Source organism: Lepisma saccharinum, chromosome 18, assembly GCF_977018435.1.
Source record: "Lepisma saccharinum chromosome 18, izLepSacc3.1, whole genome shotgun sequence".
In the NCBI taxonomy this organism is placed as follows: domain Eukaryota; kingdom Metazoa; phylum Arthropoda; class Insecta; order Zygentoma; family Lepismatidae; genus Lepisma; species Lepisma saccharinum.
In genome coordinates this window covers 34,436,830-34,455,438 of record NC_139246.1, presented here as the reverse complement: position 1 = coordinate 34,455,438, position 18,609 = coordinate 34,436,830, and the positions used below count along the sequence as shown (strand labels likewise).

The window sequence follows — 18,609 nt, the reverse complement described above, 5'->3', positions numbered from 1 at the left end:
GAGCAGTAAGATCATGGACCTGTCTTCTGATATCCTCAAACAGGGCATGCAGTTCATTAATATGTTGATTGGTTGGTAGAGTGGCCACTGTCTGAGTGAGTTGTTTGATCTCTGCCTGGATATTCTTGATATCTTCTGATTTCAATATGCGATTCACTGCCCTCTTAATATTTTTAAGTTCCTGTGATGTAGGAAGATTTGATACTGTATTTTGCAAAGATTCAAGTGCCAATTTCACATTGTTTAATTCAGAAGCATCAGCCACATTTTGCATAGCATTTTGGAGCAGGGCTATATCTGCCTGAGTGGGTGTTGATTGTTGTAAAATTTCAAGCTTTGTTTGGATATCATCTATCAAGTGATGAAAATGAGATAGCTCAGATTCAGTGTTGAGGTTTTCAAGCTTTGTGATTTGGTGCTGGACACTAACAAGAGTATCTACAATCCCAGGCAATCGGGATTCTAGTACATTTGCCAAATCACTTTGCACTGCTGCTATTGTACCTTCAAGATGGGTTATGGTACTTTGAATTTTTCCAAAATCTTCATATGTTTCAAGTTGCAGCTTAATATTTGCTACACTCCGAGTTATTGCATTCAAAGCATCAGAAGATGGCAAGTTGTTCATAAAATTTTCAAGTGTCCCAATTTTTTCTTTAACCTCGGCTATGGCATTGTTCAGAGGGTCCAGATTAGGTATTTGGAGTGATTGAATCTGTTCCTTTAGAGTGGAAATCACTAGATCAAAATCTTCCTGTGATTTTATGCTTTTGACAATTGTTTGGAGCTGTGCCTGGATATTATTTATCTGCTCTTCCAATTGTTGTTTCAATTGCACAGAGTTGGTGGCCTGGGTCTTAAATTTGGCTTGAAGAGCTGCTACAGCTTCTTCCAAACTTTGAAAATTATCTAATGTTGCCTGATCAGTATATTTTTGAAGCAGCACTTTGAGTTCAGAATCAATTTTAAGAAGAGGGTCCATGCATTGTGATTGTAAATTTGTAATTTCTAATTGAAGACTGGCATTGAGTGTGGTTTGTAAAGCTTGTAAATCACTTCTTAATTTCTTGACTCTGACATCAAGCATCAAAATCTCATCACTGTGATCTTCATGCCTTGTATGGCCAAATATATCATTAGGCATTTTTGTTTTAGTGGTTATTTATTATAGAGTATCTGATTCTTAATTCTATAAAAAAGGGTATAAGCTTGTCATAAGATCCAGGGACCTCAATATATAAGCAGTCACCAGCAGAAACAGTATAAACAGTGCCAGAAATCATGTTTGAGTGCTTAATTCTATAAATATTTCTCCCTACTGAAATTTTAACATCACCCTCAGGGGTTGTAATAAATTGCAATTGCCCACCTACAGGTAATTGGTAATGATTTAAATTATTGTTAAATATGTACAATGTTTTGCCTGTTTCATCATCAACATCTGTAAGTACGCTGTTCAGATGAATAATTAACAAGCCACTCAGTTTAGACAGCATATCAGAAGAGGGTTGTGGTGTTGGCAGCTCCATAATAGCCTGTTTTTTGAACCCAAATAAGTTCATAGGCATGTTTATTTATTTCAAATCATGCTCTGTAATTGGGCATTGATTTCCATTTTTCAAATCACAATGCCCCCATGGTAAAGTATGTATGCCACATGATAAAATGCATCTCTTATCATCATGTGGGTCCAGGGCCACTTTTCTTACAATATTTGAAGTCAATAAGTGATCCTCACTCTGAATTCTATTTTCTGATGTTTTGATTAAATTCTGGGATTTGAGGCAATTTTTATAATCTTCAAATTCAAGATCTTTGTCTACAGTCACTTTGCCAATGCCCTTGGCCTTTTTGGCAGCAACACCACTACATGTTTTAAAACTGTACATCTTGGCACTTAACCCAGCAAATTCCACAATAACATCACCAAGTGTCTCAACTTTTAACTTGCCAGGCACCTTTTTGTTGTGGTGGTGTTGAATTTTTGTATGTTCACTGGTATCAAAATATTGAAACAATTCAGACTGTAACATATCTTGATAAACATCTTCTGTTTGAATATCAAGAATAAAACTATCCGTATCCATGTACAATAATTTTACACGATCACCATAAAAAGGTTTCAGCACATCATAATACAATATTAACATATGTAATTTGGACAAATCCAATATTGCAGCCCCTACATAAATAGGTTTATCAAACTTAATCTTTGTTTTTTTCATGTTGAAAAGTGCCATGTGCTCATCATAAATTCTTCTGTAATTGAAATTAGGCTTTGCAACCAATTTTTTGCTCAGGCTGGGGTCAGTAATTATTTTAACATCGGTATGTTTTCTGACATTTTCAATTGTTTTGCCATACACTGAATTCACCATCAATTTAAACAAGCCCTTATCAAATTGGCTCTTTGCAGATGTTCGAAGCTCTGTGTTTGTATCAATGTATGGTTTCAACCATTCTGAGTGCCTGAACCTTAAGACTTTGCCAACTTTGGTCACTTGAACACCATGTTTCATCAGGAACTGGAGGTTTTTGTAATATGTGACATAACCCTGTTTCGGCTCCAGTGTCATCATGAGCTTCTTCTGTTTAGAGCCAGGTGAGCACTGAACCTCGGGAATTGGGGGCAGATCAGAAAATTTTTTGTGCAAATCATCAGGAATTGTCAGATCAACCTCTATGAAGAGGCCATAGTCACTGTCATCAAAATTCTTAAGATCCTCAATATTAAAATCTTCGACCCATTCAAGCCCTGCATATGGCAGTTTTTGCATCATGGCGTGACCATAGAGGCTGTTTGCATCTACATACACTATATAATTTGATGGCCGTGCTGGATCATAATCAGGCATATATTTGTTATTTGCTCTGGCATATCTCTGGGAACATTGCACCATCCCTCCTCTTATACATTTCTCCATAAACAGATACGTATCTTGATCGTGGATCAGATCCAAATGCATGTTAGTGTTGAAAAACATTCCGGCCCATGCTAGGCCCGGAGCACTGTAAAAATACATTGGATCCAGTCTATAATTTTGCATAGAAGATTTTCTGAATGCCTGCAATATATCAGCTAAGAGGGTGACATCAAGTTTTAAATATGCCTTGTGATAATCACCAAATGTCTGGCAATTTAAATTGTTCCACATCAACTGAGCATGGTGATAATCTTCATCAGTGATTCCAGATCCTCTGATTTTGCTGTAAAACTCTTCTTGTGGTGGCAAAGAACACTCATCAAATTTAGAAAAATCTGTAACATAGTCATATGGATATACACCCTTCCGCCTAATTAATTTCAGGTCCTGATTTGGAAACAATGCACGTGTGATTTTGAATTGATCATCAGATAATTGAGTGGCCAGTGTGGCCAGGCTAGCAGATAAAAATCTGTAAGAATCAAGAAATCTTATGTGAATAGGAACACCACTAACTTTAATTATCTTGCTAATAGATATATATTTTTCATCATTTTCAGCTAAAATATTTAAATTCTGCTTGTCAAACCCCTCGTACCTGATCAGATGATGGAAATCATAATTGGATGCTCCATGGCAAAATATGGGGACAAATCTTGGTCTCTTGATCTTAATATTACAGCTATTACACAGGGCCATTTTGAATTTACCATCTGTATGAGAATGGTGTTTCACCTTGATATTTGTATCTGAAAATTCAGAATCACATACCGGGCTTTTTTCTGCATTGTTGAAATCCTCAATCTGTTCCTCTGTTAAAGGCAACATAGGTTTTGATTTTAATAAAATATTAGATGCTATGTCACGGCACTCATTTTCTATTCTATGTGCAAATATTTTGATGGCATCTGGTCCCATGTATAAGTGTGGCTCACTAGCTACACCATCCCGTATAACTGTATAACAAAAGCTGGAAGGTTCATGTAACTGGTATGATGTACTTGAAGATTCATCAGGATCTGGATTGCAGGATGCAAGAGATTTGAGGTTCGATTCGAAATCACAGACAATATATGCTGGGTGTTCCAACAAGGCTTCAAACTTTTTGAATTTTGCTTTTTCACTTGGATTAGGCATCACCATATGAACAGGTTTATAATTGCCACAGTATTTCAGATGCTCAATTAACTTGTTTTTAGCAATTTCCGCACTCTCTTCCCGAACCCCCTTCACCATTTTTCTACCATCAAATACAGATAAACATCTTCTGCACAACTTGAATATTGTATGAGTTTTGTCTAGTTGTGTTCTCACCAAAGCTTCAAGATTATGTATCAAAGTATAATGATATGTACCATCCTTTTCAATTAAGAGCAGATCAATCGGAATTGCAGATTCATCATCAAGTGTACTGATTCTGAGAGGATCTATCAAGCAATTGCCAGTGGAACAAATAAATACATTAATAGATAATTGTTTGCCATTGATGTGCCTGGCCTTTTTTTCAAATTTATCAATATTCTGAACAGATATTGGATATTCTAAACCCTCCATTGCATCGTCAAAATCATGTTCATGCTGTTTGTAATAACTTATTCTCTCAGGATGCCTTGAAACTGGATACAAAGCAGCTAAAATACACCACAAAAAGCATTTCTGGTCATTATTTTTTATATTGACCACGGCTCTTTTGTTTTTGATATTTGCAGGTAATGGCACATAAGTGGAACCTTGTAATGGGCTGAATTCAGAAATATTAACATAGAGCTTGTGTGGAGAGCCGCATAGGCTCCATCCGGACTCTTTTGCCGCAAATTCAGAGTGTTTGATATTCAGTTGATCCATCAATCTGCTTATTATTTTATCTGAATTTGCATTTGAATATACCGGTACAGTTTCTGTTATGTGGGGCTGTGTAAATTTTGTGCCATTTGGCTTCTTATATTGTACAAACAATTTGAGGGCGAGCTTATAAGAGCCATTTTGTGCATTAAGAATTGCCTGCAGATCAGAATTTATACTGTTCAAGAAATTCTCAATGCCACATCTTGGCTCTGATACAAACCGGTGATCCCTTAATTGGCCGTTAAAACTGCTACGGATGGGTTCATAGCGTGGCTGTTTTGCTGCTCTGGCATTAAGAGGTACTTCGTGCCTTCTTTTCAGACCAGATGTGGATGGTTGTGGGGGCAATGTTGATGACTGTGCAGAGCAAGTACCTTTATGTGTATATGTGAAGTATTGCATGCTGTATTTTCTATTGCATTTGGGGCAAATTTTTGTGGGAGTTCTGTATTTGTCTGGGTTACAAATCTTTTGGTGCTTGGCCCAATTGGGGCTGGATATATTTTTATTGCACTGATTACAATATTTTTGATTCGGCATTTTTGCTGTTGTTTATTATATACAATTTCCTGGGTTTCAATTCAAAACTTTATACTGAATAAAAAATATCAGTTGGGTTCAGCACTGTGATTTGTATGTGTGTGTATGTGTGTATGTGTGTATACACTTAATATTTTTGGCTTTGGTATTTATATAAAATTTCCTGGGATTCAAATCAAAACTCTATACTTAATAAAAAATATCAGTTGAGTTCAGTGCAGACAAAAAAACTGCATAGCTCTATGTCAATTAGTTCTTGAGATTTTGTATTTAGGAACCACTTTGGCCCCCCTGCCAAAAATTGGCTTTTATTGCATCAGTGTATATTGTCTCTATGACCTTACTTGGGTTATTCCGCCAAATTATATGCTTCAAGTCTCCTATACTTTGGTGGAGCCTGTTCAGGTTCTGCCCCCCACTTGTGGGTTCCACTGCCGATCCAGCAATGGTGAAGAATCTGCACTGTGCCCTGGCTTATATAGATTTACAGAGCCAATAGAAACACTGCTTATTTAAACCAATCAGAATATAACACATCATCACATTATGTCATAACCATTTAATCAATTAATGCAATAGAAGTGGACCGGGAAGTAAATATGTATGGATGTGGGTAGGTGTGTATGGGGGTGGGTTGGGGGTGCATTCAGAAACATGAGCTCTTCTCTAATATTTTTTGCTGAAGTATTTTCTTCTGAGCGTACATCCCGTTTTTCTGCTGAGCGTACATGCAATCCATACTGCAGCGCCATGCCTCCCGGCGCGGCGGCGGAATTGTCTGGAACTAATCGATGTCAATAAAACTGCAGGAGTTTTGCTAATAAAACTGCAGGAGTTTTACAGGCAATAGAACTGCCGCTCCAAATATTGATCCCATTGCTTTGGGGCCGTCATGCGCACATATTGTTCAAGTATTGATCTTATACCCTCTCGGTGCTTGATTTTATATATGAACAGATTACAACAAACAAGCTGGATGTAACAAATGCAAAATATCCCAGTTTCAATTCAATCCATTTATCTGAATCGAAGAAACCAACAATTCACATATCCCCATATCATTGTATGCTTGCCCTATTGGTACCTCTTTTGCTGTTGTGCAATTTTCTTGAAGAGGCAATTTTATTGAAAAAACCTAATAGAACAAGATACAGCGGTATGAGAAATATGTGAATTAAAGATATTTTAGTAATATACGACGTCTTAAGAAAGGCATATTCGGCTCCAAAGTACTTTGTCTAATGCTTGCTACCATTCCCCTATTACTGGCAAAAAGAGTTAAAAATATTGACATATTGAAAAAAATTGACTTGTTCCCAAGTGTTCACCGAGTTCAGACATTTGCACATAGATGGCCCTGTTGTTGTTGCTTATTTTTTTGGATTATCTCTAAAACAGGCAAATTTTGTTTACTGTTTTCTACAATTGGCAATACTGACATGTATTACACACCAGATGAATTCAAAGCACAGAGACCCATGTTTGTAATCAACACTTCAAAAAGAAAACAAGTTGTGGTGAATGACAGGACAAACATTAAAATTATCTGTGAATTCCATGAGGCATTACCAGATGACACCATATGTAGTGTTATTCTCATAGGGGAAAAATCATATGTTTATGATGTAAGAAATGAGAGGGTCACGGAGCAATTCTAGAAGAATTACATTGTTTTAATATTAGATAAACAAATTGAAGCTGGTATCCAATTGAACTTAAACCAGAAATAAATATGTATGGGTATGTGTATGTGTGGGTGTGGGTGGCCTAGTTTTAAGTGTGGCCAAAAAAAAATATCAAGAGGGGCATATTTTTAACAAATTTATGGACAACAATCTCTCAGAAGTGCCTTTTATAAGTGTAGCCTCATCAATCTGAGGGGGTCATACTTTCCGAGAAATTCCCGAGGGCATTTTTTACAAAAATCTTGAATTAGGCAGGGTTCCACACTAGAGCAAAAAGCTCATATAGCCATGTTGAGCTTGTTTTAAGTGTAAGCAAATCTGCTGGAGGGGAGTTCATACTTTCCGGTCCTGTCCCTATCATAAATACCACTACTCATAATGAACGTGGTTTGTTGCGATAAACGGAATTTACATGCATATCTACTGTTCTATTAGGTTCGGATTAACGAGGTTTTACTGCGTGAATAAACAGGCCGGGGGGGAAGAGAACGAATATTATCTTCCCTCAAAATAGATCCATGTGTCCTAAGCAAGAAATTTTCATCCCTGAGAGGAGATGAGAGGAGGGCAGACCCTTAGCTAGAATTGATCTCCAGGGGGTCACGGGTATTCAGGGGGATTTGTAAACCAAGTCTATTTTTTAAAGGGTTAACAGCATTAAATGAAGGTAAATGATGTGTGTTTGTGGGAGGGGGATCATTAAGTTAATATAATATATATTTAGAAATATCATACAAATACTATAGTTTTTTCTATCGTTTTTAAAACATCTCTTGAAGTATCAATTGACTGCTACTGATATCGTCCCTTACTACACGCTCCACACTACTTTTGTTACAGATATTTAAATCATACAAGGAAAAATGCACAATTTTAAATCCTAACCCACCCGCTGAAGCAATAAAACTCCCTTTCGTGCCCAAAACGTGGGAGCTGTTGAGCTTTGACACGGACGATGACATAAAAATGTCGCAGATTTCTCACTATACATGAGGCCGCTACAGGGGAGATAAAGAAGCACATGAAATAACTTTCTAAAGTCTAGAGGATCCTCTAAGTAACTGCCTCTACGTACACTTCGGCTCATAAACAAGACGAAAGAATGTAGCTACTGTTCCTGTTCTGCGAATTTTTCCTTCATCAAGTTTTCAGCAAAATAATATCTGCTGTCTACACTTTCACTCATAACTGCAAACAAATTATATATACAGTAAAACCTGTCTATCCCGGAACATGATGGTTCCGAGCAAAATTTTCCGTCTTAACAGTTTTCACTCTTATACAGGGTTCACTTTAAATACAGTATAGAGCGCTGCAAGAAATAATGGAAAGACAGATTTACATTTCGCATTACTAATAATGTAGAGTACTAATGCATGTACGTACATGAATAAAAATGCGATACATTCATCAATTTCATCATATCATCACTCATCCCCATCTTCGCAAATTAACCAAAAGTCGCGCAAAAAGCGAAGTAAAAATGGACACTCACAAACATCAATTCCCGTGCAAGGATTCGAACCCATGACACCTGGCGTCGTAGCGCGATGTGCATAGAGGAAAAGAGAAAGATTGAAAGATGGGATAAGAGAGGTGAAGAAAGATTGAGATAAAAGTGAAGAAAAAGAAACAAAGAGAGATAAAAAGAAAAATAGAAAGATGACGAAAGAACAGAGGAGAAATAGACAAAGAAATGTGGAGAAAGAGGGTAAGAGATGAAAGAAAGAAACGGAATCGTAACAGCTATGAATATTGTAGCGCATTCTTTCATATCGACAATGTTACCGACAAGCGAGTGGCAACTGAGGCGTGTTCCACTTACAGTATTGCATTGTTTTCTTGCAAGCGAAAAAAAAAGGAAGAAAATTCCGTCTTACTGAGAATAAAAACATCTCGTTGGTCTTTAAATGGTGTTCCGTTTCCGCGGTAAGGAGGTTTCCTCCTTAAGCAGGTCATTTTCAGGTATAAAATCGGTCCGTTCTGGGGACTTTTTTTTCGTTTTTACATGTTTCCTTCTTATAGAGGTTCCGGAATATGCAGTTTTTACTGTATATATAAAATAATTTAAAGGGGCTGAAGGCAGTGCCAGGGGGTGGGGGAAAACAGAAAGTAATTTTATTTTCCTAAACAATATACAAAATATAAAAAGATTATTTTTTTATGTATACGGTTGGATCAAAAAGTAGTCAAACTACTTTCGGAGGTATGCGCTTATGCCCTGGTACCTGAAAATTAACCCAGGGCGTCAGTTCCTCGAATTTTTACGGATTCACCCGCTTTTCTTTGATTCATCCTCTATTTTCCAGTTTTCATTACAATAATTCACTGTCACATTGGCACTGTGAAGAACCAAATTCGTTCGGTTTTCCTGAACAAAGTTGTTTTTACATCATTCTACGAGGTAAGAAGATTAAGATAAAGGTTAGTAATAATAGGAAGTAAATATGTGTTAGTGTTTAACATTAATATTATTTATGAATACAGGTACGAATTTACATAAGTGTGTAATTGGGTGGGTAATGTTTTGTTAGGATAAGTTTTATTGTGTGTCGTGTACATTAGTTTTGATGAATGAGATGAGGGATGGACATTAACACGATTCTATGAATGTTAAGCAGGGTCTAGTATGTTATGTTTGAGATAGTGAGAGTATTATTTGCTTTGAGATGTAAGTATTAATACTAGGAAGGGATATGAAAGAACGAGTGGTGCTTGATGCAGGGAGACTTGCGGGAGACCAGCAAGAGTTGGTCGGACTGGGATGAACATCGGTACGATGGTTGGTACCCGGGACATCATCAGGAAGGAAAGAGGTAGGGAGGGATTTCCTGGGAAGTATCGGGTACTTTAGTATGTTCGGTAGTGAAAATATGGAGAATTGTCAAGAATCAGTGAGAGGAGTTTGCAGAGTATTTAGTAACTAGAATAAAGAAGGGGGTGTAAGATTACAGTTTAAGAATGAAACGAAAAAGAAGAATCTTGGTTAAATTCGGTTGGATCCTGGGTCGAATCTTTGCAGTGTTATCCTTTGCCTTTCTCCGGGGAGGCGTAATCTTTTTTCTTTCTGCCGTATCACTGTCTTTTGTATTAGTGACTCCTTCTTGATGTTCCTGTGAGAGGTTCTGCTTCATTATCCTCTTGGTGATCTTAGTCCGAAGGAGGGATGCCCTGTTGTTGTTGAGTTTGTAGAAGGTGGATTCTTTGTGATCTTCTGGGGGGCATATTACATTCCGGAGGTAGGGGTTGAATGGTGAGGTGAGTAATGCCGGATTTGAAAAGGGAAAGTTCCTCTTTCGACACCAGGTTTGTTAAGTCGTTTAGTAACGTAAAGTGCTCGGGATTTTTTATTAATTGGTACGTATTGAAGTTTGGTAGCTTTTTTCTTAAATCTTCGATTTGTTTGTTCGATGCGTGGCAAAAGAAGGCTTTATGTTCCGGTGTGTCCGTCTCGGTTTTACATTTCAGGCATTTATCGGTCTGTCTGAGGTTGTGCTTATTTAGGTGTTGACCGTAGGGACCGTGTCCCGTTAGGAAATGTATGAGACCTCTCGTGGGGTGGAAATGGTCCATCGATAGTCGCTCTTTTATGTTTGGAAGGAAGCTGTGAAGTCTCCTTCCTTGCGTAGCTTGTGTCCATTCCTGTTGCCAGACGCTAAACAAGTGGCGGTAAATTTCTGGTACCGTGGCAGGGCGTATTCCAATTAGGATATAGTTATAGATTTCGTTCTCTTGTCAATTTCTAAAGTAATATTTTGATGCTCTAGTTTTAATGACAATTTCAATAGGCTGTAGGCCCGCATTCATGAGAAGAGCCAGGGTTGAGGTTGTTCTGAATGCACCCGTGAGGCGAAGTATCACTTTGCGTTGTGAAGATCTCAATCTGTTTTTAATGTACTGTTTACTGGTTTCCATGGCCCACAGGGGCGAACCATAGGAAATAATAGCATTATATATGGTAATGATATGTGTTTTTATGTGTGATAGTGGAAGGTTGTAGTTTGCGGAACTCAATGTGGCTAGACTGTTTATAGTTGTTTCGGCCTGGGTTGTTGCCAGGGCTATGTGTCTGTTAAAAACATCTTCTCTTGAAGAGTAATACCAAGGTATTTAGCTTCTTTTACTCTTTTTAAGTTTTTTTCTCTGAGTTTGATTTGAGGGTTTCTTTGTAACTTCCCCTTAAGGATAATATAATGCGTCTTTTCCGCAGCTATTGTGAGTTTAGCATTATCACACCAATCGGATAGCATATTGATTGCAGTAGATGCTTTATCTTCGATTTCCCTTCTTGAGTTACCGGAAGTGAGCATGATAATGTCATCCGCATAAGCTATGATCTGGTCTATGTCTGGATGGTCTTGTAGTTTCATAAGCGCAGGCTCCAAGTTAATATTCCAAAACTCGGGTCCCAGAATGGAACCCTGAGGACAACCTTTTGACGTAATCTTACTCATTTGTAGATCCGGATATTAGATGCTAACTTTTCTGTTAGAGAAATAACTTTTCAGCAGTTCAAGTTTTTGAGTGTTTGAAAGAGGCTGGGCCACCACAAGTTGTCAAATGCCCCGGCGATGTCCACCATAATTCACACCATGTACTTGTTTGGAGTGTTTCGTGTTGTAGACGATAGCAGGCGTAATGCATTGTCAGTGTATTTACCTTTCGGGTGGGGGAAGGGGATGGATCAGTTTCCCTAGCCCCTGCCTGGCTACTGGCCAGGAGGAGGGGGCACCTCCTCATTAGGGGTGCCCCGTCCAAGGCCAATGGCGCGTCCGACCCTCAAATCACGTCAAAAATCTCCATAAAGTATTTAATTACGACAGTTGTAGTCACTTTTCTTGCTTTACTTAACACTATACTTGATTTGCATCTCCTCCTAAACAGAGGTGTCCACACCCTATGACTGTGGACTCATTATATCTTAAAATCGTTCATCATAATCCTCCCAAATAGTTTAGATGAATACATTATAATTAATTTTTATTTTCATACAATAGTCTGTTAAACTGTCCATATTTTCAAAATTGTTCAAAGTTTCGAAATAACGGAAGCTAGCTCATCGATTGGTTAATTGGTTACGTTAATCTCAAATGTCATGTAAGTTATATAACCAGTGTTTGTGGGTGGATAATAAGATTATTATTTTTTTTAAAAAAATAGGCAATTTGAGTACAAAGTGTTACACAACTTAAGATTGAAAATTCAACCTGTCAAACCAAATAACGTGCAGAACGTGTCTGTTAACTCTTCGCGAAATTTTCACAGTTGCAGCTCACTGATGGACAATGTGCATCACTCAAAACTAGACGTCGGATTTTAGGTTTTTTACCTATTTTTTCCTTTGCAGGTAAATAAGAAATAACAAGTTATATCAGCGTTTCATTAAAAGACGAAACAACTGACTAAGTTTTATAGTGCCTAAAATAACCTATTTTGCTTGTTAGAACCTATTTTAGGTTTATGTGCCTAAAGTAAACATTTTTTTAGGTTTTTATATTTTTTTACGTTTTACAGGATATTTATATCTCACAGAGGTATTTACTAGGTTTGGTGGCGAAATATTTCAATGACTGGCGTGTTTGAAACATGCTTTCTGTCGATTTCCCTCCCTTCAAGTAATGATGTTTATCAAAGCTTTAAACAAAACAAGAAATGTCTGACGTCGCTGTTACCTGCAGACAGTGGCGGCGAAAAGAGACAGTTCTCCCCTACTTTTTACCCCTACACTATAGACTCTTAATGTTAAGTCTTGCCTACTAAGATAAAGTGAACCATCCTTGCCCCCCCTTCTCCCCATTCTCAGTTTTGGCACCCAATAGTTTCTACTGCCTGCACAGTTCCAAGGCAAAATTCTGATCAGTGTCAGTTTGGTCCTTTTTGACATCCACCCCTTGCGAAGGAATGTTTCAGCATTCAAATTTGCACTACTGACTATGTTTTTGTTGAAAGATAATTTTCAGCACATGAAATGATCCTCACAGACAAAAGACGGAGTTTAAGTGTGGATAACGCAAAAAGATTCATGATGGTCACTAGGACCATGATAAAATTCAAGTATAATTCCTGGTTTTCAAGGCTAACTTTCCAAAAATTCAAGGATACAAGCAGATATTTTCTCTATTCCAACCTTACGTATTACAGACTCTCACCCTCCCTTCCATACACAAAAATATTGACATTATAAAGGGTTTGTATGATTCCAATGTACCAAAAAATTTACTTAATCAACTTCAAGATATATTACAGAGGCAGTAATCTTCAGTCTGTCAGATAGATTGTTCTGCAAAAGACACTAACAAAGTAAACGGATTGAGAAAATTGTGTTTTATTTTCCATGTAGCTTTCTTTTTCTTCCTAAAAAAAGCTAAACTCAGACAAACTTGCCTCAGGGCATTTATAAACATGTATACATTTAATGGGAAATGGATTAATACAAGTTGCAAATTTTCACGTCTACGAAGAAAAAATTGAAAGAGAGAAAACATCCGCTTGTACCTTTTTTCATGTTTCGCCAAAATTCATAAATAATTTCCAGAGACGATAATTCACTCATAATTTCCGGAGCCTAAAATTCACGTATAATTAATTGATTCCAAGTAAGTAAGCCACCCTGATATTCTGCAGCAAATTATAGATACGTAATTCATTTTTCATATCAACATGTAACTTTTTCTAACAGCACGAGTGCAGTATTATAATAATTTGTAGATAATTTTAAAAATGATATAAAGAAATGAAAGTTTGTTTAGAAAATTAATATTTGATTATTACGGTTCTTGTGAAATTTTGTTTGTAACGATTGTATCTAATCAGTATCTTTCAGGAATTTTGTACCAAATTAAGTCTTTTCGCGACCTATTTCAGGATTTTTCGAGCCTAATTTTAGGATTTTTAGAGCCTATTTTAGGATTTTAGAGCCTATTTTAGGATTTTTTAGAGCCTATTTTAGGATTTTTAGAACCTATTTTAGGATTTTTTAGAGCCTATTTTAGGATTTTTAGAACCTATTTTAGGATTTTTAGAGCCTATTTTAGGATTTTTAGAGCCTATTTTAGGATTTTTAGAGCCTATTTTAGGATTTTTAGAGCCTATTTTAGGATTTTTAGAACCTATTCTAGGATTTTTAGAACCTATTTTAGGATTTTTAGAGCCTATTTTAGAAACCTAAAAGCACACTTTTTAGAACCTAAATATCCGAGGTCTACTTATAACATGATTTTTCCTTCGAAGCTGAGTGACTCCTTCTCTCAATACCATGCTGTAAATACTTCCGAGAACTGCCGCTAGGTTCCAGTTGTATGCACGCTCTGCGCACTTCCCGCTAAATGTAGAAATGCGTGTGCTTTCCTTGTGTATATTATTTCTTACGTATGTACTCCTTTTTATTTTTTTGTACCCAGAAAGATTTCATAATCCTAAACTACTTGATAACCAACGTTAAATTATGTATTCGTAGAATGTGTAAATATATTATTGGACGCAGTGAAAAGTTTGCACGTGCTGTATTGGCCAATAAGTAGCAACACCAATTTTGCATCACCGTGCAACAGGGAAGGGTATTCTTTAGTTAATGTCAGGAAGAAACCAGGACTACTTGTTTTAGTTATTTATTTTTAAATATTTATTCATATGTATCTTGATATTTTGTCATGTCCTCATGTCAAAATTTAGGTCGTTCTTTACAATAAGCTGATGTATAATAATATACTATGTATAATAATATTTTCCAATAATATTATCTATATTATATATCTTAGTCGCGTACCCAGAATTTTCAAAAGGGGATTATGTATGCTTTTTTAATAGTCAGCCGTCATTTTGCCATCTTTTCCTGACCTTGACATTCTGAATTTTATAAATATTGGCCTGAAATATGGATGACCCCACTATCCCCCCTTTCGCACGCCACTGATATACATGGTGGCTCAATAAGTCACTTAACACCCCCAGTACAAGGCCACTGCAGTGCGCAACATGGAAATGGTGATGACCAATCGTTATCAGGCCAAGGGGGAACCACATTGACGCCACCCGCGCGGTTGGCGGTCATCTTGATGTCCGCCATCTTGAATTCAACTTCAGAATTTCAAATAGGAAGGGGGTGATATGATATATCAAATCAGGCTAGAATTTGACGAGAAATGCAATGGTGAAGGTTTTTTCGACGTATCTTTAACCAGTAAAAAGTTATGACTGTATTCTTGTACCAATTTGCTCCTTTTCGAGGTGTTAGAAAAATGCCTTAAAATTTGTTTAGCGCATCGGTAACGCATCGAGATCAAAGCGATGTCTAGGGAGAGAAGTTCACATGCCATTGCACACGATTTTAATCGGATACATCCACGAAGAGCTGAGCATTATGAATGGTTGTCGCGAACAATTTACAGTGTGACGCTTCCATTGAATTAAAAGTCCTTCACAGTGACAAGGCTAATGTTTATGTTCATGAGGAAGTTCATAAACAGAATATGCGACCCTTGTCATCTGATAACTAACTTTTGGACAGAAACAGCTTCACAACGTTCCCATAGTGTCCTGGTGTTCCTCCCTATTGAAAAAACTCTGTAAAAAGTACCTTCTTCCATAAGCAAGGATGAAAAAACCTATTTATTTAACAAATCCAAGTAGCCCTATGAATTTAAGGTTCCGTTGATGGAAAATTGACTAACCAATCGTGTTCCACACAGCACGTCACACCATTAAATTACCAGCACTAACCATTCAGCTTTGATCTGTCGAAAATGGGTTATCACATAAAAAGCATCGAATATTCTGTTTATGAACTTCCTTATGAACATAAACATTAGCCTTATCACTGTGAAGAACTTTTCATTTAATGGAAGCATCACGCTGTAATTGTTCGCGACAACTATTCATAATGCGCAGGTCTTCATGGATGTATCCGATTAAAATCTTGTGCAATGGCATGCGACCTTCTCTCCCTAGACGTCACTTTGATCTCGATGCATTCCCGATGCGCTAAACAAATTTTAAGGCATTTTTCTAACACCTCAAAAAGGAGCAAATTGGTACAAGAATTCAGTCATAACTTTTTACTGGTTAAAGATACGTCGAAAAAACCTTCACCATTGCATTTCTCGTCAAATTCTAGCCTGATTTGATATATCATATCACCCCCTTCCCATTTAAAATTCTGAAGTTGAATTCAAGATGGCGGACATCAAGATGGCATCCGACCACGCGGGTGGCGTCAATGTGGTTCCCCCTTGGCCTGGCAACGATTGGTCATCACCATTTAAACGTTGCGCACTGCAGTGGCCTTGTACCGAAGGTGTTAAGTGACTTATTGAGCCACCCTGTATATTATATTTTAATATCTATTATGTGTTTTATTCATATTACATTTGTAATACATTAATTTCATAATATAATGTATAATGGCATAATTATAATAATCTAAAATATATAATAATTATATATTTACACACACACACACACACACACACATATATATATATATATATATATATATATATATATATATATATATATATATATATATATAATGTGTTATTGAGGAAATGAATAACTGATGTTGCACAGTGATGTAAAATATAAATTACCTAATAGTAAAGAAGAAAAATTAAAATAAGCAAATAATTGTACTGTTTCTGCATTCAGTGAACTGTCAAGCTAAAAAATGTCAAATTTTCAAAGCTTTCAAACATAAACTTTTTCTTGTTATTCTCCGTACCTCAAAGGGTCAGAAATTTGGTAATGTAGAACTTGCGTCACTATCCTGCATAGAATTAAACAAAATTGACTTCTTCGTGTGACCGATTCAATTATTGTTTCACGAGAAATACGCATATACAAAACCCTAGATAGAAGTTCATAAGGCCGGGGTTAGAATGTAATAAGGCGCCTCGTTCAAAGAACTCGGCCCCCTCTGCTTTGGGTAAATATAATTATTTTAACATATGTAGATTTTATCTTAAGTGTAAATGTCCTTGCTAAAGTTATAGTAATACACAAGAGTTGGATAGCCCCCCCCCCCAAAAAAAAAACTTCATGGAAGTTAATTGTTGTACATACATTAATAATTTATCTACGATCAGAAAATGAGCTGATATCCTTCTAAATCGTTGCGCTTCTTCTTCTCACCAAAGTTCAGCAATTGACGTCCTTTGGTATGTATATCTTCACTGAGGTTATCTGCTGTACAAATTGCTGAGTGTGTTTCATACATGTTGCATTTCTCTATGTCTATTTGAAATAAAAATTCTAGGAAAGGTATTCTACCACCTTGTGTGTGCATGGGGGGGGGGGGTGAGGGTTTGAGAGTAGAAGTGCATTGCCCCTTGCCCCTTCAGACGTTGGTCACATTGGAAGGTGACTTAGCCTTCCCTCCCCTATCCCCTCTATGGCCCGTTTTTCAAGGAGAAAAACATGACAAAATAGAAATACAGGGTGACACAAAAGTCTTGGTTACATAGCTGAATGGGCACCACGGTCACCAGACCTAACAATCTTGGACTTTTATTGTGGCGACATGTAAGGTCCATCGTGTACGCTAAGGGAATTAAGAGCCTGGGCCACGCCAGAGAAAGGACTCCAGGCGAGATTTTCCAAATCATCCCCACATTAGCAGACGTCTCAGGCAACTGGGAGCGTCTAAGTGAAGATGGATTGTGGAGAGAGTGAATATGTACTGTATCTATTACATATCAGTTATGTGTAAGTTTGAATGCACGTATTTGTTTTCCTAAGTAACATGACTTTTGAGTCACCCTGTAGGACTAACATCAGGGTATTTACAATCTTGGAATTTTAAAGAGCATCTTTTGTATTTTCATTAACTATTTTTTCTCAAATTTGCTTTACACTAAATCACATCAACCCTTGCACCTCGAGTTGAACAAGCGACGCCAGAGCGCTCTGGAAGCCGGCATTGGCGTCACACGACACGATGTTGTGTTTGGAGTCAGTTCTTGTGTCCGTATAATTCTCATCTTCATCAGGCCCTCCCACCAGAGCTCCGTAGAGAATTTGGCCGTTCGATTCGTTAGTGAAGTATTGGCCCCAGTCGCATCTGATTGGTCGATCGGGGCAAGAGCTGAAAAAGAACGGAGAATGCTGGTCAAATATTTTTTTTTAATTTTGTACTTTATTTAACTTGATGTGCCGATAAAAGCCGAATATCCGCGTCAAAAATATCGAACATTCTATAATTGTAACTTAAAATATTTTTAATAGTCTTTGTAGCCGAATTTTTGCAGTTTTCTAAATGATAGTTTGCAAAATGTCAGCTGCTACGTTTATTCAGTTTAATGATAATGACACGATTTAAAATTTAACATGATTAGTATTTTGTATATTATTCTACAGAACAGAATGTTTGTTACTTTTTCTTATATAAATTCTTAAATTTTAATTCAAGGAAAATGGGGTTCGATACCCGGTGGAGGCACATAGTGGTTCGGATCCCACTTTAAACTGTAGGTCCCGTCCCGACTAGCCTTACTGTGGATAAAATGGACTTAAAACACCAATTCAATCAATCAATCAATCAAATAAATCAAGACAAAGTTAACTGTGTTTACAGTTTACATATTACATTCACTTTCGTATGAGCTTCTCCCCCATTAGTACAT

At 37.0% G+C, this 18,609-nt stretch overlaps 1 protein-coding gene across 1 annotated transcript in view; it reads right to left on the bottom strand.

The window, feature by feature from the left end:
* Nucleotides 1-17,845: 17,845 nt before the first annotated feature.
* The window catches only part of LOC146002207 (endoglucanase E-4-like), a 240,248-nt gene continuing 239,484 nt past the window's right edge, over nucleotides 17,846-18,609 (bottom strand). Inside the window, exon 9 of the mRNA XM_083139925.1 lies at nucleotides 17,846-18,071. Within this exon, the coding sequence (XP_082996051.1) occupies nucleotides 17,846-18,071 (226 nt within the window). The remainder of the gene's footprint in view (nucleotides 18,072-18,609) is intronic.